The sequence below is a fragment of the Myxocyprinus asiaticus genome, chromosome 9, assembly GCF_019703515.2.
Source record: "Myxocyprinus asiaticus isolate MX2 ecotype Aquarium Trade chromosome 9, UBuf_Myxa_2, whole genome shotgun sequence".
Taxonomy (NCBI): Eukaryota; Metazoa; Chordata; class Actinopteri; order Cypriniformes; family Catostomidae; genus Myxocyprinus; species Myxocyprinus asiaticus.
The window spans coordinates 39,889,242-39,912,239 of NC_059352.1; the positions used below are offsets into that span (position 1 = coordinate 39,889,242).

Genomic DNA, 22,998 nt, shown 5'->3' on the forward strand with positions numbered 1-22,998 from the left:
ATATATATATATATATATATATATATATATATATATGTATGTATATATATTTCTTCTGCCCTAGCACCTATACTACTCCAGCCATGACAAATTGCTATGTTCCTCATTTGTAAGTCGCTTTGGATAAAAGCGTCTGCTAAATGACTAAATGTAAACCAGTTGTTATTTAAAAACAGTTAATAACTGTTGAAGTGTGTATTTTTTGTGTTTAAATACTTTATCCTATCCCAGTTTAATGTGCACTCACACATATAAGATCTGACTTCCCGAAGAGTAAACACTGTGGCTTTGTGGTGCTTTTAAAACATTGCTTTTTTTGTTGGAGCGTTCCAACATGTCAACTTCTGGCTCAGCACACAGTTCTGGTAAAGATTAAATGCAGCTTTCCTTGTTTTCTTCAGGTGGAGCCGTTCTTTTTGGTTCTTTCCCTGTTTGATGTGCAGAACAGCCGAAAAATATCTGCAGATTTTCATGTGGATCTGAACCATCCACTGGTCAGATCCCTAATTGCACCACCCAGCATGCAGATAAATGGAGGTGTGGACACACCTCACGGCGAAACGCTGCTTAGTGAACTACCGGAGGGGATGCTGCAGTACCCTAGAAAAGTAAGAGCACCAAACAATCCATTTCAAGGGACTGGTGTGGAAACCTTTGAAAAAGAATTTGATAGATATATAGATAGATAGATAGATAGACAGACAGACAGACACATTCACTTCCATTGTAAGTGCCTCACTGTAACCCAGATTTTTGCTATTGTTTTGTTTTTTAAATAAAGAAAGGAGGGACAAGTCGAAATTCATTTTTGTGGTTATCAACATTATGACACAAATGCTTGAGCTTAACTTGTATTGAACCCGGAGTATTCCGGGTAAATGTGTGTGTTTCAGGGTGTCTTCTCTGTGACGTGTCCTCACCCTGACATCTTCCTGGTGGCACGGATTGAGAAAGTTCTGCAGGGAGGCATCACCCACTGTGCTGAGCCCTACATGAAGAGCTCCGACTCCAGCAAGGCAATGAGCCAACACAAACACACGCACTCATACACACACTCATTCAATCAAACCAATAACTGGTTATAACATGGATAAAGAGAGAGATTATTGGGGCTTTGAATACGTAAATTTTCAAACAATTTTACCACATTTCACAATGACACAATGATAGCAACCAATACCCATGCAAACCTGCCAGGAATGTGCTGTCTGCCCAGATCACTGTTCGCAGTGTCTCTTGGGAGGATCTGGAGAACATTGTGTGTGTTTTGTTTCACAGGTTGCCCAGAAGGTTCTGAAGAATGCCAAGATGGCCTGCAGCAGACTGGGCCAGTACAGGATGCCTTTCGCATGGGCGGCCCGGTGAGCCAGAACTGTCTGCTGGAAATGTTCTGGTATTTTCTCTCTGTGTGTTTTGTCAATCTCAATATTTAACCTTTTTCTTCCTTTCCACAGGCCCATGTTTAAAGATGCCTCAGGGACTTTGGATAAAAGTGCTCGGTTCTCTGCACTATACCGGCAAGACAGTAATAAACTCTCCGAAGAGGATCTCTTCAAACTGCTGACGGATTTCAGAAAGTTAGTATTCACCTCATATCTTCAGTTGTCTTCACTAACATATTTCCTGTCCTCTTTACAGTATTTTCAGTAAAATAACCTACCTGTACCTATTACATCATTGAATTTTAATGTGAATATTTTCATAACATCATGCAGTGTTTTTGCAGCTTTGAATGGTCCCACTGTTAGAATGTGTTTTGTTTTTACCTCTCAGAGGGGCAGTTTTTTGGTCCTCCTACAGAGAAATGGAACTCTGACTATATAAATCAACTTTGTATCCACAGACCTGAGAAGATGGCCAAACTTCCTGTCATCTTGGGTAACCTGGATGTGATCATTGATAACGTCCCTCCTGATATGGCTAGTAAGTCCAGTAATATTTGTTATTACACCACTGTATACTCTATATCAATGTGCAACACCCATAGGGGCCTATAAACCTTTGTTCACATGTCAGGGATTATGTCTATTAGCAGACGTATAGCACTTAATGAATTTCCTTAATTCTATAACATTTTAATGCAAAATTGTGCCCTAAATATTTTTATCATGTAGTAAACTGTAACGGGTAAAGGTGGGCAAGGAGGAAGCGGGAACTGGTAGAACAGTCAACGTAAATTTAATGACAAAAAATTCAACTTAAAACAACATAAAACTCAGACGCACACACATACAGCGGCCGCGTGTGTCACTCTCTCTCTCTCAAACTGGTGTCTCCATCTCCCCCTTTATCTCGCTGTCCCGCTGATCAGCTGACTCAGCACCGGCTGTGCACCCTCACGGCCCGGCCACGCCCTCCTCCTCGTCACATAAACGTTTTATAAAACAATAAGGCACTCAAGGCAGTTGCTCTTGTTACTTATTGCTTAAAGGAATAGTTGTTATTCTGTAATTATTTACTCACCCTGATGTCGTTTTAAACCCATATGACTTTCTTTCTTTTGCGGAACAGAAAAGGATATATTTTAAAGAGTGTCACGATCTCCTATTTTGATTAATAGCAGTTGATAGAAACTCACTTAAAAAAAGACAGCTTATAAGTAGTCCATGCGACTTGTGCGTCATCTTCCAAGCCTTCTGAAGACATACAATAACTTTGTATGATGAACAGACCGAAATTAAAATCAAATTCAAATCATTGATCAATGCAACTTGTATTCATCAATAACATCAAACCTCATTTGTTCTTGCACATCTCGTGACCAAACGTCATGACATAATAACAAAAGAATAAATGAGGTTTGATGTTATTGATATTTCACTGTATTGGATTTGGGCCCTGTGTACAGGAGTTGATCAGTGATTTGATTTGAGAGTGAATAATGACTTAAATTTCGATCTGTTCATCATAAAAAGTGACCAGATGCCTTCAGAAGACTTTGCATATGATGCACAAGTCACATGAACTACCTACATTTACATTTGGCAGACACTTTTATCCAAAGCAACTTACAGTGCAATTATTATAGGGACAATCCCCCTGGAGCAACTTGGAGTTAAGTGCCTTACTTAAGGACACAATGGTGGTGGCTGTGGGAATTGAACCAACAACCTTTTGCTTACCAGTTCAGTGCTTCAGTCCACTACGCCACAACTTTTTTAAGTTAATTTTTAAAACTTTTAAGCTTTAAAAGTTTTTAAGTGAGTCACTATCAACTGATATTGTATGGAAATCAGCGATTGTGACATTTTTAGAAATATATCATATTGTGTTCCACAGAAGAAAAAAGTCAAATGGGTTTGGACAACAAAAAATTACAGAAGTTACATTTTTGTAAGGGTGAACTATTATTAACTATTATATTATTAATACTTTACTACTGTACATATTATTGTAATCTGTAAAAACATCAAACTGATCAAATAGCCATGTGTCATACAGTATATTGTTGGAAAGCTCTCAAACAGTAGAATACAACCAGCATATTTGTTTTACTCACAGACAAAAATATAGCTAGAAACAGATAAGTATATGTCTTTGACAAACATCTTAACAGGTGTTGCTTACAAGGCCTGTTTTCCCTTAACATAAAATATCACATACCATGACTTAGAGGAGGGGATACCGTTAAAACAAGCCTACACACAACGTAATCGGATGCATAGCTCATCAGATAATCCACATGAAGCACACACTGTGCTTTCTGGCTAAAACAGGTTAGCTTTCCTAGATCAGATGACTTCATCGGAAATTATGTAGTACGTTGTCTAGCGTCATGGAATGCTAAACCAATCATATTTGGATTCAGATCACTGCAACCAGAGGTGAAAGTCATCCAAATATGTGTAGAGAGGATCATTCATCTCTTTACATATAGCCCTGATTTTAAACATTTTTACCCTCTCCATGTGTGCTATAAATACTCTGCTGTGTCTGATCACATGAACTCACTTTTCTTCTCACCATTGGCTAGATTGTGTGACTCCATCCTACATCCCAGTAAGGCCTTTTGAGTGTAACGGGCAGAATGATGGTGTTCTGTTGGAGGTGGAGGAGTTTGTTCCCTGTATTGCCAAGTGCTCTCAACCCTTCACCACCTACAACAATCATCTCTACGTCTACCCAAAACACCTCAAATATGACAACCAGAAGTCTTTTGCCAAGGTAATACTGCAGTTATATCAGCTTAATCCCACATGCCAAGAAATGATGAATTCTCTCTTTTTTTGCTTTGAGGACAGAAAATCTCACACATAATGCTTTTTGTTGTTAAATAAATGTCCTTGGCCAGAGGTAATGACATATCATCGAGGTGGCCAGTGTAATGAAGGCTCTGTACACCCGTTGCTAATAAAACTTGCACTTAGTGATCTGACAGTAAGTAGTTTTCTGGCTCAAGTTCTGCCCGTCTTTCTCTTGTGTGACTTAGGCAAGGAACATTGCAGTGTGTGTGGAATTCAGAGATTCGGATGAAGAGAATGCACAACCTCTAAAGGTATAAGATCATTACCATCTTTTCTTATAAACATGAAATATGATACATATGATAATATTGCTCTGTGTGTTTGTGTGTGTCATTGTTATGTGCAGTGTATATATGGTCGTCCAGGAGGTCCTCTCTTCACCAAACATGCCTATGCTGCTGTTCTGCACCACCAGCAGAACCCAGAGTTCTATGATGAGGTGATGAATGAGACACTGTGCAAAACATGTATACATATTATGAAGGGCCAAACAGAAAATAATCATATATATATATACATGAATATATAAATGCAAATTCTGAATATTTAAATTAACTTGTAAATATTGCGTACAACACTTGCCTACATTGGATAAGCCAGTAAGAATGCCGGTAAGGTGTTAACATGCAACGTGAAATTGGGGTAATGGGCAAAAATCTACCTGTGTTGATCAATTTATTTTTAAGCGGTTTATGACCGTACACCGATAAAGGAAAGCTGTTTAATGCATTTACGTGACTACGCACGTTTTCGGCTTATTAAAGGAATAGTTCACCCAAAAATGAAAATTCTCTGATCATTTACTCACCATTATGTCGTCTTCAACTCGACTGGCTTTCTTTCTTCCGTGGAACACAAACTAATATATTTTAATGAAGATATGATGTTTGTTTGTTTATTATATGCAAGTGAATGGTGATCAAATTTTAAGCTCCAAAAAGAATATAAAGGCATCATAAAGGTAATCCATAAGACTCCAGTGGTTTAATCCATGTTTTCTGAAGCGATCCATCGGGTGAGAACAGAAAAAATGTATCTACTTTTTCACTCTTCATCTTGCCATTGTGGTCTCTAGGCACGATCATGATTTCAAGCTTGATTTCACTTCCTAGCGCTGAAGCATGTGCAGAGCGCTAGATGGTGCTAGGAAGAGTAATCGAGCTGGAAATTAAAATCACCAAGGAGAATACTGTTGTCAAGATTTATAGTGAAAACGTAGTTATATTTTGGACTGTTCTCACCCAAAATCGATTGGATCGCTTCAGAAGACATGTATTAAACCACTGTAGTCTTATGGATTACCTTTATGCTGCTTTTGTGTCATTTTTGGAGCTCGAAAATTTGGTCACCATTTACTTGCATTGTGTGGACAAACAGACATCATATCACTATTAAAATATCTTTGTTTGTGAAGAAAGAAAGAAAAGAAAAAAAGTCATACATGTTTGAGATGACATAAGGGTGAGTAAATGATGAGACAATTATAATTTTTGGGTGAACTATTCCTTTAAGCATAATCGGTGTAAGAACATGCATGTAAACCGTAACCGTGACTGTAAATTTTGACAGGAGGTTGAAAGTTCTGGAAGCTGGAAGTGTTGTTGACCCTTTTCTGGGTGAAATGTCCACAGAGTGGTGCCAAACGTGAATTTTATTTTTAGTAGTAAATTATGTTATACAGTCAACAGAAATGCATATTTTACTAACCCAACGTTAAACCTAGCCATCAGTGGAGTAAAGATGTAACTTTAGAGTGAAAGTGAGCGAAACCTCTGAATCGATCTCACTATTGTTTATGTAAACACAATTACTTCCTGGTTTCCATGGGACCAGAACCTGTTTCTCAGAGGTTGCACGCACAGTGCACTAAAGGGAAAGGTAAACATGTTTGAACTGATGGGAAAGTGTCTGATGAGGGATGGCACTTGTCAGTAATTCGGCAGGATGGAGTAGATTTTAGGTTACACAAACATTTAGAAGCAGCATGTCAATTTCCTGTGTGATTATTTTGGGCAAAAATGTAATTAAAATGGTGAAGAAGAAGTGACCAGTCACAACAACTAAAATTTACACTTTCCCTTATGCAATCATTTACAAAAGGTGCTGTAAGCGTTTTGTTGTTATATTTTTATTTTTTATGGAAAGGTACTGTATGCAAAAAAATGTCCTACTCCCTGAAAATTATCACTGAAATAAGTGTCATGAGATATCTCACCAGTCTCTGTAACAACTCTAGACTGTGTAAACAGCAAAAAAAAAATTGTCCGCGGGCCGCTGTCTCTGACGCTTTCTGCCTGTTAATCATTTTGCGCGTTCACATAGTATTGTCATTGAAGTGAATTATTGAGGCTTAATGCCATCTGATTTATAATTTGTCGGTTGAGGGCACTATTTCACTACTGTTGTCTTTGACAACCGTGGGAACATGTTTTGTGTCGGTTTCAACAGTATCGGTGCGGTGTTGAGGAAAGAGAGGGCATGGCTAAATCAACGGCTCAGTCTCGTGGAAGTTAGAATGGTTAAAATCACTTACAGCACCTTTAATATTGATTAAATAAAAGCTCATGGACATGTTATGCGTCAACTATCAATTTGCAACTATATATTCAGGGTTCCCATTTGTATATATTCAGATTATTTAAGATTATTTCCCGTTTGCCCCAAAATAATATTTATATTGTGTAAATATAGACAATATTGATCATATTTCAAATTATTTAAGAATTGATCTTACATTTCTGATTTTTTTTTTTCTTTTCCAAATTTTAAAAGATTAAAATCGAGTTGCCCACACAGCTCCATGAGAAGCATCACCTGCTCTTCACTTTTTACCACATCAGCTGTGACAGCAGCACAAAGAAACGGGACATAGTGGAGACTCCAGGTACTACCCTTCTCCAGAACCACATCACATGCTTAGTAATAGGGCTGCTTACAGGGCTAATGTGTTGAGGCCTGGGGCTGCTGGACACATCCAACTGTCTGTAAAATGTCCTTGCAATTTTCAGAAGATCTTCTAATTTAGAAGTTACAAACTTGAACGTTTTTTGGATTTAGAATTTGTATTATATTATCAGAGAGAGAGAGATGAACTTGTCATACGTGTCAACCAATCACATGAACATCATGGACAATAATTTCTTTTTTCTCTTACACTCTCTCTTAGTTGGTTCTGCCTGGCTTCCTTTGCTTAAAGATGGTCGTGTAGTTATGAGTGAGCAGAACATCTCTGTGGCATCCAACCTACCAAATGGTTACCTCAGCTGCCAGGAGGTTGTAAGCAAGGTAAAACCACCATGCGCAGTCATAACAAAAACATGCCCATCTGGACCAAAGTCTCACCCATTTGCTGACCAAATGTTAATCTGTCATGTTAAACTGTTAACATATAATGTTTAACTTAAATGATATCTGTTCTCTATCCAGTAAATGAGTTTGTGAGTGCAAATGTGTGTAAATGTGTGGTCTAATTTGCTCTTAGACTAACTGGATATACAGTACTTTTGTGAGCATCTAGATCTAATTATTATCGACCTTCTGGCTTTGCTCAGAGGTCTGAGTGGATATTATTGCATGTTATAAGTTTAAAATATATATATATATATATATATATATATATATATATATATATATATATATATATATATATATATATATGTTCAAAGCCCATGAGGAAAATGTTATCTTTTAGAGGTTGCGCTTTCATAGTGGAGTTCTCAGTTACTGAATGTTTCATTGAAGCGTCAAACTTTATGTCTGATGTTTCTCCTAAAATTCCTTCAGAGAAATAAGATCAGACACAAATTAGACAATTTTTGATATACAGTAAGAGTATCAAGCAATAAAATGAATGTGCATAGCACATGTGTAGCTCAGGTAATTTGGTGTTGGAACTAACTTAATGAAAAATGTTTGAGACTTTGTTAAGATCTCTTCTGAAACTCTAGAGGAGACACATGAGAGATTACTGGGGTCTTTTTCTCAGGAAAAAAATCTGATAAAGTCTTAATTTGCCCTCCATTTAAAATTGGATTGTAATGATCTAAGGAGAAACAATTAAGATATTAAAGAGATCTAATTTGTGAATTCTCTTTCCTATAGACCTTTTTCACAGACTGCGATGAAGCGTTTCCGCCTTATTTAGATCTTTTAGATTAAATCTAGCAAACTTTTTTTATATGATAATTTGTTTAAATATTGAGTGTAAGTTTATAACTTTATTGTTTGTGTTATATTACCCTGAAATTAGTTTAAAAAAATGTATTACCACAGCTGCGAGGGGGTTTCTATTACAGCTGCTGAGAGGGTGACAGTAAGTTTGGCATCTTTTCCCATCTGACTGTCTTAATCCACCGCTCTCTATTTTTTCCTCTTCTGGAAAGTCATTCATTTTTCTTTTGCTCTTGGAGCAAATGTGTAAGTGAAAATAATATTTGCTGTGATCTCCCATTCACTCCCATTCATTGCTGTGTATGTTCACACTGCTATCGTTTACTTCAGCGTTCCAAAACCCAGAGTGTGAAAAAGGTCTGTTGGTGGCATTTCAGTAAGCTATAATTGAAATAAACCATGTAAACATGATATGCTGTGTTTGCAGCACTCTTGTCCTGAGATAAAGTGGGTGGACGGAGGACGTCCTCTCTTCAGAGTGTCTACACATCTTGTCTCTACCATCTACACTCAGGTATGGCTAAATATATATATATATATATCCTAATTATGATCTTAAAAATATCCAATATTATTATTAATATTTTTTATTTAACATGATCAGGACATTATTAAATTTAATATTTAGTCTTGCTGAGACATTTAGTTTCTGGTTCTTTTTTAATCCGGTCCCAATCAATACTTTTAACATTAATCTTGGCTTAACCTCCTCAGGATCAGCACCTGCACAATTTCTTCCATCATTACCAGAGTATGCAGTCTGGTGCCACCCGTCTGACTGAGGGTGAGCTTGTCAAATACCTCAAGGTGAGAAGTTAGAGAAGCAGGTTTCTTCCATTTTTGGGATGTTTTCATTCACATATTTACTTTATCTTATGTTTCAAATCAGTGAATGAAATTTATTATGGTGTGCCTAATGACATTACATTGCCCATAAATCCTCAGAGTCTTCATGCCATGGAAGGTCATGTGATGATCAAATTCCTACCGACTATTTTAAACCAGCTGGTTTGTGTTCTGACCAGCACCAGTAATGAGGATGTGGCAGTAAACACCACCAGGTGAGGGACCAGGTGTCACCAAAATCAGAACAGGGAAAATAAACTCTTGTCTCTCTGTAGTGCTTCACACATGTTCTCTTGATTTTCCTCTTTTTCCACTGCAGAGTCATGGTTCACATTGTTGCCCAGTGCCACGAAGAGGGTCTAGAGCACTACCTGAGATCATATGTGAAGGTAAATTCAGTTCTGCTTAATGCAATAAATAAAACATTATTTCACTATGGTTACTGCTTAAGCAACAGGGAAACAACATTGTTACACTTTTGTTTACTAATTAAACAAATTGTATAAAAAAAAATTCCGGTTTTGTTTTGTTTCAGTACGTGTTTAAAACAGAGTCCTGCTCAACGAGCTACAATAAGACAGTGCACGAAGAGTTAGCCAAAGCCATGACTTCCATCTTAAAGCCCTCAACTGACTTCCTAACAAGCAACAAGCTCCTCAAGGTACTAAACACAGTTTTCAGGATAATGATTGTATTACCCCTCAATGACCACACAATACATCAACACACATACACTATATTAGAAGATACTATTACCGGTACTACTTATTGCCCAAAGAAATTTTGTCCTGAGGTGGTTGGTTTTGTATTTATCATTGGTTAAATTGTTTATATTGGTGTTTCAGTATTCGTGGTATTTTTTCGAAGCCCTGGTGAAGTCAATGGCTCAATACCTGATGGAGAGTGGCAAGGTGAAGGTGAGGAATAAAATCATGTCTTACTCAGAATTACCCTTTACAAAAATGTACAAGAGTAACCATAGTTTTTGTCAAAATAATACTGTAGTTACTACAGATATTGTTACTAAAACAAGAAAACAGTGGGTACATGACACATTTTTGTAACACTAAGTTTTGTAAGCCCTCTTTCCTGCTATTTGTGTAGCTGTCCAGGAACCAGCGATTCACGGCTTCATTCCACCATGCTGTGGAGACACTGGTGAACATGTTGATGCCCCACATAACCCAGAAGTACAAGGACAATCTGGATGCTGCCCGCAATGCCAACCACAGCCTGGCTGTCTTCATAAAGGTACAGCCAGGAGCTTAACTTCCCTCTCCCTCTGCTGCGAGAATATAATTTGGTGCACTGAATTTTGGTGAACTGAACAATTTGTTTGTGAAGAGCCTCTATGATGCATCAGCTCTAATCAAACACTGATTCGTCGCTGGTTTCAGTTTAATTTTCCCTTAATGTCCTGTCACTTTCTGTTCCACAGCGCTGCTTTACCTTTATGGATCGAGGATTTGTCTTTAAGCAGATAAACAATTACATTACCTGTTTCGTACCTGGAGATCCAAAGGTACACATTCATATCAGCATAATTATATTACACTAATGCTAATCCTTAAATCTATATTAAAATGACTTCAATCAGGTGATTGATTTATTTTATTTTACAAGCCCTTTACACTGTCAAGATGGATTTTGAAATAATTTGTGTCTCTTTCTGTTCTGCAGACGCTGTATGAGTTTAAATTTGAGTTTCTGCGGGTGGTGTGTAATCATGAGCATTACGTCCCTCTCAACCTGCCCATGCCTTTTGGGAAGGGACGCATTCAGAGGTTTCAAGGTAAACATATGAAAAATTCATATGCTTTTTTCTCCCTCCTTTTCTCTGTTGGCTCTCTCTTTTAGGCATTCTGTACCTATTGCTGACATGTTGCCTTCTGCTGTGGCTTTCCGCTGTTCTCTCTATCTCTTCTTCTCTCACTTTCTTCATGTGTGCTACTGTAGCTTTTCTGTGTCACAATTAGGAGGCTCATGCCAGATGTGTAGGTGAGCAGTGCTGCTTGCCCTATGAGTGAGCAATATTTCTGTATGTCGAGCCTTGAAAGAATGACTCATTCTGTGTAGTATCTCTTCAGTGTTATAACCATGATGGTTTCATGTTTCTGATGCAGTGGACACTTCTACAATGTCTCAAACAGAAGCAAATGCATTCATCAGTCTAGATGATTGATTGATTGATGATTCAGACTTGTCCACTCTCCTTTGTTTCGTCATTCTGGAATAACTGTCTGGCCACTGTGTCTACCTGTGAAATATCACTTCGTGTATGTGTTTTAGAGTATTTGTGATTCATTGTACAGACCTTTATTAAAGTGCATATTTTTCAAAGAGAGTTTTTTTTTTCAAGAGCTGTTTTGCGTGAGGCATTGTTTAAAGAAATTATTATTCAGAGCTCCTTAAAGGAATAGTTCACCCAAAAATGAAAATTCTCTCATCATTTACTCACCCTCATGCCATCCCAGATACGTAAGACTTTCTTTCTTCAGCAGATTGTTTGAAGAATATATAAGCTCTGCAGTTCCTTTCAATGCAAGTGAATGGTGGCCAGAAATCTGTAGGTCCAAAAAGCAGATAAAAGCAGCATAAAAGTAATCCATAAGACTCCAGTGGTTAAATCCATATCTTCAGAAGTGATATGATAGGTGTGGGTGAGAAACAGATCAATATAAAGTCTTTTTTTACTATAAATATCCACTTTCACTTTCAGTTGTGAAAGTGTAACTAAACAGATGAAACATGTGACTTTCAGATGTAAAAGAAAAAGTGGAAATTAATAATTGATAAAAAAAAAAAAAAACATAAATATTGATCTGTTTCTCACCCATACCTACCATATCGCTTCTAAAGACATTGATTTAACCATTGGAGTTGTATGGATTACTTTTATGCTGCCTTTATGTGCTTTTTGCACCTTCAGATTTCTGGCCACCATTCACTTGCACTGTAAGGACCAACAGAGCTGAGATATTCTTCTAAAAATCTTAATTTGTGTTCAGCAGAAGAAAGAAAGTGGTTTACATCTGGAATGACATGAGGGTAAGTAAATGATGAAAGAATTTTCATTTTTTGGGTGAACTATCCCTTTAAGTGTTTATAGCAAAATATTTCAGCTGAAATTTTCAAACACATCTTGCTAAATGACTGGAGGTTAAATTCTTTATTGGTGGTATCTGTAATGGCTTTCTTTCTATTTCATCTTTAGATCTGCAGTTGGACTATTCCCTGACTGATGATTTCTGCAAGAATCACTTTCTAGTTGGTCTGTTATTAAGAGAGGTTTGTGGAGCCCTTCAGGAGTTTGGTGAGGTCCGTCAGATTGCCATTCAAGTGCTGAAAAGTCTGATGATCAAACACACGTTTGACGATCGCTATGCCTCAAAGGTTAGGAATGCACATAAATATCACTGTCATTCTGGAAAAAGTTGTCTCGGGTCAGTTTTTACCAGTGGATACCTAACCTGTGTATGTGGGTATGCAGAGTCAGCAGGCCAGGTTGGCCACACTCTATCTACCCTTGTTTGGGTTGCTACAGGAGAATGTTCACAGACTCAACGTGAGAGACACATCTCACTTCACCACCAACCAGGTGAATAATTTTTTTAATCTTTCATACCAGATGGTTTGTTATATATGTACAATCGTGTTGTTAACCAAAAAATTGCAGTTTTTCCTTTAATTCGATTACCCTTGAGCTTACACATCATACGTGAACTTAAAATATTGTCATGTTTGGCACAGACATCTCAGCTGTGTCTCTTTCTATCATCAGTGTGTCATCATTAGTCAGAACTTCCAAGATCACTATATTCAGACGTGTGCTCTAAAGAGTTAATCTCTCATATTTCTGTCCAGAATGGGCGAGATGACCCCAGCATCTCTATGGCAACTCCCCAAAAGCCTGTAGGGAACCTTGACAACAGCCTTCATAAAGATGTGTTTGGAGTCATCTCAGGAACTAGTGAGTTACTTTACCTGACATCAAAAACATGCTTTACCAACAACTCAAGGCTTTCATACACAGTGAGATTATCAGTAGATTTTTCTATGAATTAAGTTTTTTCTGTGTGTAGCATCTCCTCACACTTCCACGCCCAACATCGGCTCTGTGCGGCATGCTGACTCTCGAGGTTCTCTGGTCAGCACAGACTCAGGAAACAGCCTCACAGAGAAGACCAGCTCCCTGGATAAGGTAGAGCAGACTGAGAATATGTTGTCTCAGGCTTAAAATAAACCATTATTTGCCTTGTTTAAATCTAATCTCCTCCTTTTATCTTTTAAAACAATCCTAAATGGAGGTCATTAAATTTCAGAAAGAGTTCCTTCCTCCACCACATGTGCTCAGGGGAACTTTAACTGGAGCTGTGATGTATACACTTTTCCACATGCCTCTAATACATTCAGTGAACATGTGAAGTCATGAAATATCTGTTATGTCCATATATCTATCAAGTTATGCTATATTTATCATTCACTGAGTCATCCTGAGGAAACAGTTTATGCCAGTAATTTTCAGGACATGTATTTAATTCTGTTTTATAATTTTTATTTCACTTGAAAATGTTTTAATAATTTTATTGTCAATTGAAAACCGCCATAGACATTGGGATTTTACAATGGCCGATTTTTAAAGGTATAGTTCACCCAAAAATAAAAATTCTCATCATTTACTCACCCTCATGCCATCCCAGATGTGTATGACTTTCTTTCTTCTGCAGAACACAATTAAAGTTTTTTAGAAAATATCTCAGCTACGTTAGTCCTTCCATTGCAAGTAAATGGGGACCAGACCTTTGAAGCTCCAAAAATCACATGAAGGCAGCATAAAAGTAATCGCTACGACTCCAGTGGTTAAATCCATGTCTTCAGAAACGATATGATAGGTGTGGGTAAGAAACAGATCAATATTTATGTCCTTTTTTACTTTAAATCTTCATTTTTACATTCTTCTTCTTTTGCTTTTGGTGATTTGCATTATTTGTGCATATTGCCACCTACCAGTCAGGGAAGAGAATTTATATATAAAAAGGACTTAAATATTGATCTGTTTATCACCCACACCTATCATGTTTCCTTTATGTGATTTTTGGTGCTTCAAAGGTCTGGTCACCATTCACTTGCATTGTAAGGACCTACAGAGCTGAGATATTCTTCTACAAATCTTCGTTTGTATTCTGCAGAAGAAAGAAAGGCACACATCTGGGATGGCATGATGGTGAGTAAATGATTAGAGAATTTTCATTTTTGGGTGAACTATCCCTTTAAACTATTACCCCCAATCCTACATATGTAGAAATAGCCTTACAAAGTACCAATAGTTATTTATTTTTTCAAACCCAAACTGCAAGCTGTAGTTCAACCCCCTAACACTAATACTGAACCAGATTTAGAGTGAGGTGTCACTATCATCCATACAGTATATCAGTTTCCCTAATTATTTTTTAATTTTTATCCTCCTCTTTTGCCCTTCACCATCCGACCTTTTAGCCGAAAGAGAGGTTCACACGTAGACACACCCTCACCGTATTGCCCCTCCCCCCTGAACCAGAGGACTCTGGCCCCCTCAGCCGGGCAGCCAAACGTGTCACAATGGATTTTTCACTGCTCTCAAGCCCCGCCCTCTACGAAAACGACACTAACAGAATTACTGACACCATACAAGTAGAGCAACCCAGAGTGTCCCCATCTGGGGAGTGAACCTGTGTGTGTGGTTTCTAAACTTTTATGTACCACCAGTGTATTGCATGTTTACTTTGTATGTTGTTTGTGTGTAGTGGTGTTACATGGGTTTATGTAGGGTCTCTAATGGTCCTTAATCTGCTGTGGTGTGATATTTTGATGTGTCTTCCATTATATACTTTATACATGTGTGCATTTGTCTATGTGTGTGTGTATGACAGACTCAGTCAGCCTCTGCTCTGGGCAGCTCTATGCTGCGCTGTGATAAATTGGACAGAGAAGAAGTCAAAAACCTGCTCATGTGTTTCCTCCATGTTCTAAAGAGCATGTCTGAAGGTAAGGACATGCACACACAATTGGGTGATTCTTCAATTATGGGAACTTGTCTCATACGTTGATTTTAAAGACAAAATGCTTTAAATGCAATCATTGTGGTCTTAAAGGATATTATATTTTATTGAGTCTCTTTTTTTTCTTCTAATTTTTGAGATTATTGAAGTGTCACATTTGCCAGAATTTTAATCTTTTGGGCTTGTCCCCTACTCAAACATTTTAACTAAATCTCTGTAATAAATGTTAAAGTCACAGAAATGTTACGTTACACCTTAAAAACACATTTTCAATTAATTTTCTCATGTGTAAAATTTATTAACTACAAACCAACATTTACCACCCCATACTGATGTCATTACCATCACGGCAAATATTTTAAATAATTTATTTGATTATCAAGGCAATGAGAAGTGACATCTCTGCTAGGGCAGCAGTGGCAGTTTGATAATCAGAAATGTAAATGATTTAAAGATTTTTACATCATGATCTGAGAGAATCTTTATAGGTGTCATTACCAAAGCAGTTCAGATTTAGAAACAATCTAAATCTAAAGGGGGTGGGGGGGATGATGCGATTCTGCAGATTTGTTTCACATTTTCTGCGCTAATTTTTAGGGGAAATGTGCAGAATTCTGCAGGCTTTTTTTTCACATGTTCTGTGCTAATTTTGGGGGGAAAATTGTGTAATTTTGCAGACTTTTTTCCCATTTTCTGCTCTGATTTTCGGGTGGTAAACTGTGGAATTTTGCAGACTTTTTTCAAATTTTCTGTGCTAATTTTAAGGGGAAATCTGTGTAATTCTGCAGACTTTTTTTCAAATTTTATGCGCTAATTTTTGGGTGGAAATCTGCTTGCTCACTTTTTTCATATTTTCTGCATTAATTTTTGGGGGAAATGTGCATAATTCTATGGACTTTTTTCACATTTTCTGCGCTAATTATAGAGGGTAAACTGTGGAATTCTTTTTTGGGGAAAATATGTGCAAAGTTCAAAGTTTATTGACTGCTAACTAACTCACTAACTATTAGCAAGTCGAAGACTTATCCAAAAGGTCTCCAAAAATACCATCATAAAGAATATCAAAAATCCACACTGTCACATATTATACCATAGTGCACTTCAGTGTTGATCAAGGCTATGGTCAGATATTTACTGAAGACATCTGATAAATGTTTTAACCTAGATGAAACTTAAAGTAAAGAAGTTTCATTTTTCAAGTAGTAAAAATGCCCTCATTCAGGAATCATCCAACTATGCTTTTCAAATTTCACATACAAGATTGCACACAAATATGCTTACCTTTGCTTTTATTTTTTTTTAGATGCCTTATTTACATACTGGAACAAAGCCACAAACTCAGAGCTGATGGACTTTTTCACTTTAGTAGAGTAAGTCATCCAGACAGGTACTAATCACATGAGACCATTAGACAACTGAGCATTAAGAGCATTAAGTCTTCTCTCTCTCTTCCTCTCTCTTTCTCACAGAGTGTGTCTGCATCAGTTCAGGTATATGGGAAAGAGATTCATTGCCAGGTAAAAATGCTTTGCTCTTTATTTTTTAAATTTGGGATTTTTCTCAGTTTATTATATATATATTTTGCGCAAAATCAGGGAATGTTAAGCTCAATGAGTAATCGTATTTTTGTGTACAAGGAAAATTATGACAAAACAAACCAAAAATATCTCTAATTTTATTACACATGATTTGTTCTCCTCTGTGGAGCCAGACAAATGCAAACACTAGACAACCACTGTTATCCTATATCTCCCTGGGTCTCTGTCTTGCTCTTTGATACTATGCCTCTGTCTCTCACTCACACATACACAGCCTCAAGTATTACACTACCTTGAATGACGCTACCCCTTTATGTGTGTATATGTTTTATTGGTGCAAATGCTGGCGAGGGTTCAGTTAGTCAGTGATACTGTAGTATCCTGGCTCCCCTGAACAGGGTAAGAGCTGTGTGCTTTTGAGTGGCCTTTACTAACAGCATGCTCACTCATTCCCACTACTTTAACTAACTTACTCACTGCTGTCTGTGTGTGGCTAAAGCATTTCCACACTCATGAATTCTTGATAGTGTCTTTTTGATCTATGAGTAGGTGCACAGGGCTTCATGGTATTCTGTTTAGTCATTTATTAGCTGCATGTTTGGTGTACATTGAAGACAAGAACTATAGTCTTAATATGCTAATAGATGACTGTGCTTACATCATCACCTGCTTTCTGTCTAATAGACAACCAGTCACATGACTATTACTTAGTGTGTACTGCAGATATTTTAGCCTGTTAACATGTTTAATAAACCATCTATAACACCATTACTATTGGTTTATGAGCAAGAATACAGGTGCAACTTTGCGGTATATTACATATAATTATATAATATAATATGAGGAATATACAGTGTTAGAAATAGAATATAGGCAGGCCATAGTGAATGCAGGTTATTTAAAGGGGTCATTTCATAAGAAATTAACTTTTCTTTGAACTTTTGAAATAAGAGTTTGATGTACTAAACAAAAACATACACGACTTTCTGAACTAAATCTTAACTTAATCTGAACATAATTTTAAGGCTAAAGAGAAAACTAAATTATGACACAGTCATTAAAAACCTTGACTAACATTATAAATATTATATGTGTGATATGACCCTTTCAGATTTGTATATTTTTTTATGTACATGATTGACCTCACTAGACCTCTCATAAAGGCTTTGCTTTCCCTCAGAAGCCAGGAGGGGGTGGGGTTTATGGCTCCGGACAGGAAATCGTTGACTCTTCCTGTGTCTCGTAACAGAGGGGGCGTCATGCATACACGCTTACACCAGCTGGGCAGCCTGGAAAACACACACACTTTCAACCACAGTAAGACACATTAACACATTTACACTCATTCATTCTCTGACGGATTCCTGTCCTCCATACCCTGTCTGAGATTAACATATTAATGCGTTTTGACAATCATGAAATTTACACTGTCTATGTGTATGTTTCAGTCTGAGAAATTGTTCTCGGGATCTGTGTAGACTAACTGGTAAGAGATTCTCGGGTTTCAAGTGAAATGAAAAAGCATAGTGTTATTATGCATATATTGCACATGACAGCCCCTGCGCCATCAATGGCATGCCTTAAATTCATAATTTAATTTCAGCCTCTGCATAGTATAATCCAGGCAGAGAATTTAGTCAAACAAGAGAGAGTAAAGGCACTTTCCATGAATAGGGTACAAAAGAGGGCATCAGAATCTTTTTTTATATATTAATAAAATGTATAACTTACATATATATATATATATATATATATATATATATATATATATATATATATATATATATATATAAATAATATATATAATTACAATAATTAAATAAAACTGATTTAAAGGGTGGGATTGTCTTTTAAACTACTTTAAATCAACTTTTTAATGATAGTTTTTGGGGTTTTTTGTGATAATTTTTGTTTGATAATAGTTGACCGTATCCAACATACTGTACATATATAATAGTTCTCACAAAATAATAATACATTTAAAAAAAAAAAAACATTTGTGCCTCTAATGCTTTAACCACTTGAACTCTGTGGAAAATTCCATCAATTTTGCATTTATGTTACGTAAAATAACAAAATAAAGTCTTAAAACTTTGTGTCAAAAATAAGCACCACCTAGAGGTGACGACATAGAAATATGCATATGAATATAAAAGTTTTTCCACATAGCACTTAAATAGACAAGTCATACATCAAATGAAAGCTCTTATTCTCAGGAATACGACTGTAGAATTTTCTCACCCTTACACCACAGTGTGAATGATTATCAAAAGAATCACGAAGTGAAATATGATCTCTGTAAGACAACAAAGACAAACATCTCATGTCGGCTCCAATCATTGTTACAGTAAGCCCTAAAGTAACCAAAACTCCATATCAGATGGGTTTCTTCTTTAAAATGAAATATATTTTGCTTGCTTGGTAAAATAATCCCGTGTTATATCTTGGATGTCCAGAAAAAAATTGCATTCCACCAAAAAAATGCATTATAAACAAATCATTTGCAAAATATTTGATCAACTATTGATAACGAAATGTTCTCAGCTTTACAACAATCCCTAGATTGAGCTTATAGTCCAATCAGAGGTCGAGATATATGTGGGAAACATGCATGCGATTAAAAATTGACTGGATGCCTGGTGTGAGTACTCAGCTGCATTAGAGCGCCACCTACATTTCAGATCTGTATATTGTGATGGAAGGTGATAGATGAAAATGTTTTTTTTCCCTTGTACTTTCTGCCATCTAGTGGAATTAAATAAGACTTTTTGCAGGGATATGAAGCAAACTGTAAAAAAATAAATAATAATTTCATAAGCAGGGCTTGACATTAACACCAGCCCACCCGCCAAATGCAGGTAGAAATCAGCAGTGGCAGGTAACTCCGTCACCCTTACTAGCCACTTTAGCAGATGGCCGAAGCAGAAGCAAAGTTAATTGTATTCATCTCGCGTCCAGCGTTTTATAAGCAGTAAATATGCTTCTCATATCTGACACGCACATCTCAGCGAGGAAAATGAGGCTTGGATTTGCGCGAACCGCCACAGCGCACATCAGCATGCTCTAGAGATACAGTAGAACCAGAGCTCTGGGACCGCACAGAGCGAAACTTGCGTGATTCATTCGGGCTGAAACAAAACTTATGTGACCCATTTGAATTCTGCAAAGTACATTCTAGTAAAAAAGCTCTATATGGAGTAAGTCAAACCTCTCAAACTGCTGACATTATAAACAGCACTGACGAGGTAAAGAGATAACGATAAGTTTTTTTATAAAACACCATCATCCAAACTAAAATGTTTTTACTGCAGTAACACTAACTGGTAACTGGTATAGATGTATATGAAATCGATTAGGGCGAATCACTTCATTTGTATTATTAATAATTATTCTGTCATTATTGAGTCACCTTTATCTTGATCCAAACCCTTAGTACTTTCTTCCATGAATGGAAAAAATAAGATTCATGTATTTTCCATTGCAATGAAAGTAAATTGTGACTGAGTTTCCAGTAAATTGTCGCCAGAGTTGCCAGTTAGCCTAAAAGTTAATGTTAAGCCCTGATCTTAAGATTGTAAACATATACAATATTATTTATGAATGACTGGAATATTTCCTTTAAATTTGGGGGTTAAAAATGAGGGGTTGTCTGTTAAAAAAAAAAAAAGATTTATGCAATTAGTCCTCTGTACGAGTGAGCTTTTAAATTTTAGGTGAAACATTGCAGGCGGCTGCCAAAAAATGCACCAGACTTGAAGAAAAAAAGTAATAGGACTCCAAACAGAGTACCCTTATTAGAGGAAAATGCCTAAAGGCCAATTCAGCTTATCTCAATGTTGTTCAGTTTAGTTATTAAGTAATATGATATTTCTTTACCGCTTTCTGTCCTTTAGCATATTGCCATGGGGATGCTGACACATGTCTCCTGGAAGCTAACGTATCAACGGAAGTGTGTCTGACTGTGCTGGACACTCTCAGTGTCTTCATCATGGGCTTTAAGGTACAGACAGCAAGTGGAAATGTGTGTTTGTTAGTTTGGTTTCATTTAGTTCTTCCCTGAAGCCTAATGCAATTTCAAATTACCCCATGTGTCCACAGACGCAGCTGTGTGCTGATTTGGGTCATAACCCGCTAATGAAGAAGGTTTTCCAGGTGCACCTCTGTTTCCTCCAGATCCCGCAGTCAGAGACAGCACTGAAGCAGATCTTTACCTCCCTGCGTACCTTCATTTACAAGGTGACCACCGCAGCCACCCTCACTGAAAAACATAGTCATCGGCCAACCATCCTAAACACCTAGACAACATCATAGTCACTCTTCCGAAGCAAAGCGTGTTCCAAAAGGTAGTAACTTAATTATTCTGCCTCCTAAGATTCCTTGGAGCCAAACTCAATTCATCATTTGCGGAGAAGTCAAGTCATTGCGATGAGCTCATTGAAAAAATAAATCCAAGTTGGCAGATGAAATGAGAGAAATGTACATTATAAACAAACTTTTATTTCATTCAGTCCTGAAAAGCACTGATTGAAAAATAGTTCAGTGAAATAAAAATATTATTTATCCAATATTTGTGTATGTTAATGGTCATTAGAGTATACACCAATCAGCCACAACATTAAAACCATCTGCCTAATATTGTGTAGGTCCCCCTCGTGCCGCCAAAACAACGCCAACCCACGCTGAATCTCAGAATAGCATTCTGAGATACTATTCTTCTCACCACAATTGTACAGAGCGGTTATCTGAGTTACCGTAGACTTTGTCAGTTCGAACCAGTTTGTGTTTCTGTAACTGCTGATCTCCTGGGATTTTCATGCACAACGGTCTCTAGAATTTACTCAGAATGTTGCCAAGAACAAAAAACATCCAGTGAGCGGCAGTTCTGCAGATGGAAACGCCTTGTTGATGAGAGAGGTCAACAGAGAATGACCAGACTGGTTTGAACTGACAAAGTCTACAGTAACTCAGATAACCGCTCTGTACAATTGTGGCGAGAAGAATAGTATCTCAGAATGTTATTCTGAGATGCGGGTTGCGCAGTTTTGGTGGCACGAGGGGGACCTACACAATATTAGATACTGCCCAACAATGACCCCCAACGTATGTGGACAGGCATCCATGTCCTCACAGATTACAAACCAGCGAACAGCACCCCCCTCAACCAGTAATGCCACCCTCCCAGACGAACTGAACACCTTTTATGCTCGCTTTGATCGTGGAAACACAGAACCACCCATAAAAGCTGAGCTCCCACCTGATGATCTGCCACTCACATTTTCCACCAGTGATGTGTGCTCCACCCCGAGCAGAGTGAATGCACATAAAGTTGCTGGCCCTGATGGCATCCCTGGCCGAGTGCACAGGGCCTGTGCAGAACAGCTGGCAGATGTCTTCACCAACATTTTCAACCTCTCCTTGGCCCATGCCATTGTCCCCACCTGCTTCAAAACAGCCACCATTGTACCAGTACCAAAGCATGCTGCTGCAGTGGCCCTCAACGACTTTCGCACCGTTGCTCTTACTCCCATCATTGCTAACTGTTTTGAGAGGCTGGTCCACTCCCACCTGAAAACATGCCTGCCCCCAACACTGGACCCATATCAGTTCGCCTACAAACCCAACAGGTCAACTGAGGTTGCTATCGCCTCAGCTATTCACTCCGCCCTGACTCATTTGGACAAAAACAACAAATATGTCAGGATGCTATTCACTGATTTCAGTTCTGCCTTCAATACTGTGAACCCATCCAAGCTGATCTCCAAGCTCTCTGATCTTGGCATCAGCCCCTCCCTCTGCAACTGGACCTTGGACTTTCTCACTAACAGACCACAGTCTGTTAGGTTCAGCAATCACAACTCCTCCCCCCTCACTTTGAACACTGGTGCACCACATGGCTGTGTGCTGAGTCCAATCCTCTACTCCCTCTTCACCCACGACTGCATACCTGAGCATGGCTCCAACACCATAATCAAGTTTGCAGATGACACCACGGTGGTAGGCCTGATCAGCGGCGACGATGAGACAGCCTACAGGGAAGAGGTACAGCACCTGGCAGTGTGGTGTGCTAATAACAATCTCGCACTCAACACCCAGAAGACCAAGGAGCTGATTGTGGACTACAAGGAAGGGCCACACATACACTCCCATTTACATTGACGGGGA

At 37.8% G+C, this 22,998-nt stretch overlaps 1 protein-coding gene across 5 annotated transcripts in view; it reads left to right on the plus strand.

Moving 5' to 3' along the window:
- The window catches only part of LOC127445817 (dedicator of cytokinesis protein 9-like), a 150,196-nt gene that overhangs the window by 108,192 nt on the left and 19,006 nt on the right, over window positions 1-22,998 (plus strand). For 4 of the 5 annotated variants that reach the window (XM_051706206.1, XM_051706208.1, XM_051706207.1 and 1 more), the window contains 29 exons: window positions 402-608; window positions 894-1,016; window positions 1,279-1,361; window positions 1,455-1,577; window positions 1,844-1,923; window positions 3,974-4,164; window positions 4,430-4,495; window positions 4,591-4,683; window positions 7,017-7,128; window positions 7,411-7,529; window positions 8,842-8,928; window positions 9,129-9,221; window positions 9,360-9,475; window positions 9,580-9,649; window positions 9,796-9,921; window positions 10,106-10,177; window positions 10,365-10,511; window positions 10,699-10,782; window positions 10,941-11,052; window positions 12,475-12,653; window positions 12,751-12,858; window positions 13,125-13,230; window positions 13,343-13,461; window positions 15,170-15,284; window positions 16,602-16,668; window positions 16,768-16,815; window positions 18,017-18,153; window positions 20,730-20,836; window positions 20,935-21,072. In XM_051706206.1, the coding sequence (XP_051562166.1) occupies window positions 402-608; window positions 894-1,016; window positions 1,279-1,361; window positions 1,455-1,577; window positions 1,844-1,923; window positions 3,974-4,164; window positions 4,430-4,495; window positions 4,591-4,683; window positions 7,017-7,128; window positions 7,411-7,529; window positions 8,842-8,928; window positions 9,129-9,221; window positions 9,360-9,475; window positions 9,580-9,649; window positions 9,796-9,921; window positions 10,106-10,177; window positions 10,365-10,511; window positions 10,699-10,782; window positions 10,941-11,052; window positions 12,475-12,653; window positions 12,751-12,858; window positions 13,125-13,230; window positions 13,343-13,461; window positions 15,170-15,284; window positions 16,602-16,668; window positions 16,768-16,815; window positions 18,017-18,153; window positions 20,730-20,836; window positions 20,935-21,072 (3,228 nt within the window). The remainder of the gene's footprint in view (window positions 1-401; window positions 609-893; window positions 1,017-1,278; window positions 1,362-1,454; window positions 1,578-1,843; window positions 1,924-3,973; window positions 4,165-4,429; window positions 4,496-4,590; window positions 4,684-7,016; window positions 7,129-7,410; window positions 7,530-8,841; window positions 8,929-9,128; window positions 9,222-9,359; window positions 9,476-9,579; window positions 9,650-9,795; window positions 9,922-10,105; window positions 10,178-10,364; window positions 10,512-10,698; window positions 10,783-10,940; window positions 11,053-12,474; window positions 12,654-12,750; window positions 12,859-13,124; window positions 13,231-13,342; window positions 13,462-15,169; window positions 15,285-16,601; window positions 16,669-16,767; window positions 16,816-18,016; window positions 18,154-20,729; window positions 20,837-20,934; window positions 21,073-22,998) is intronic. The other variant, XM_051706210.1, reaches the window with a different exon arrangement.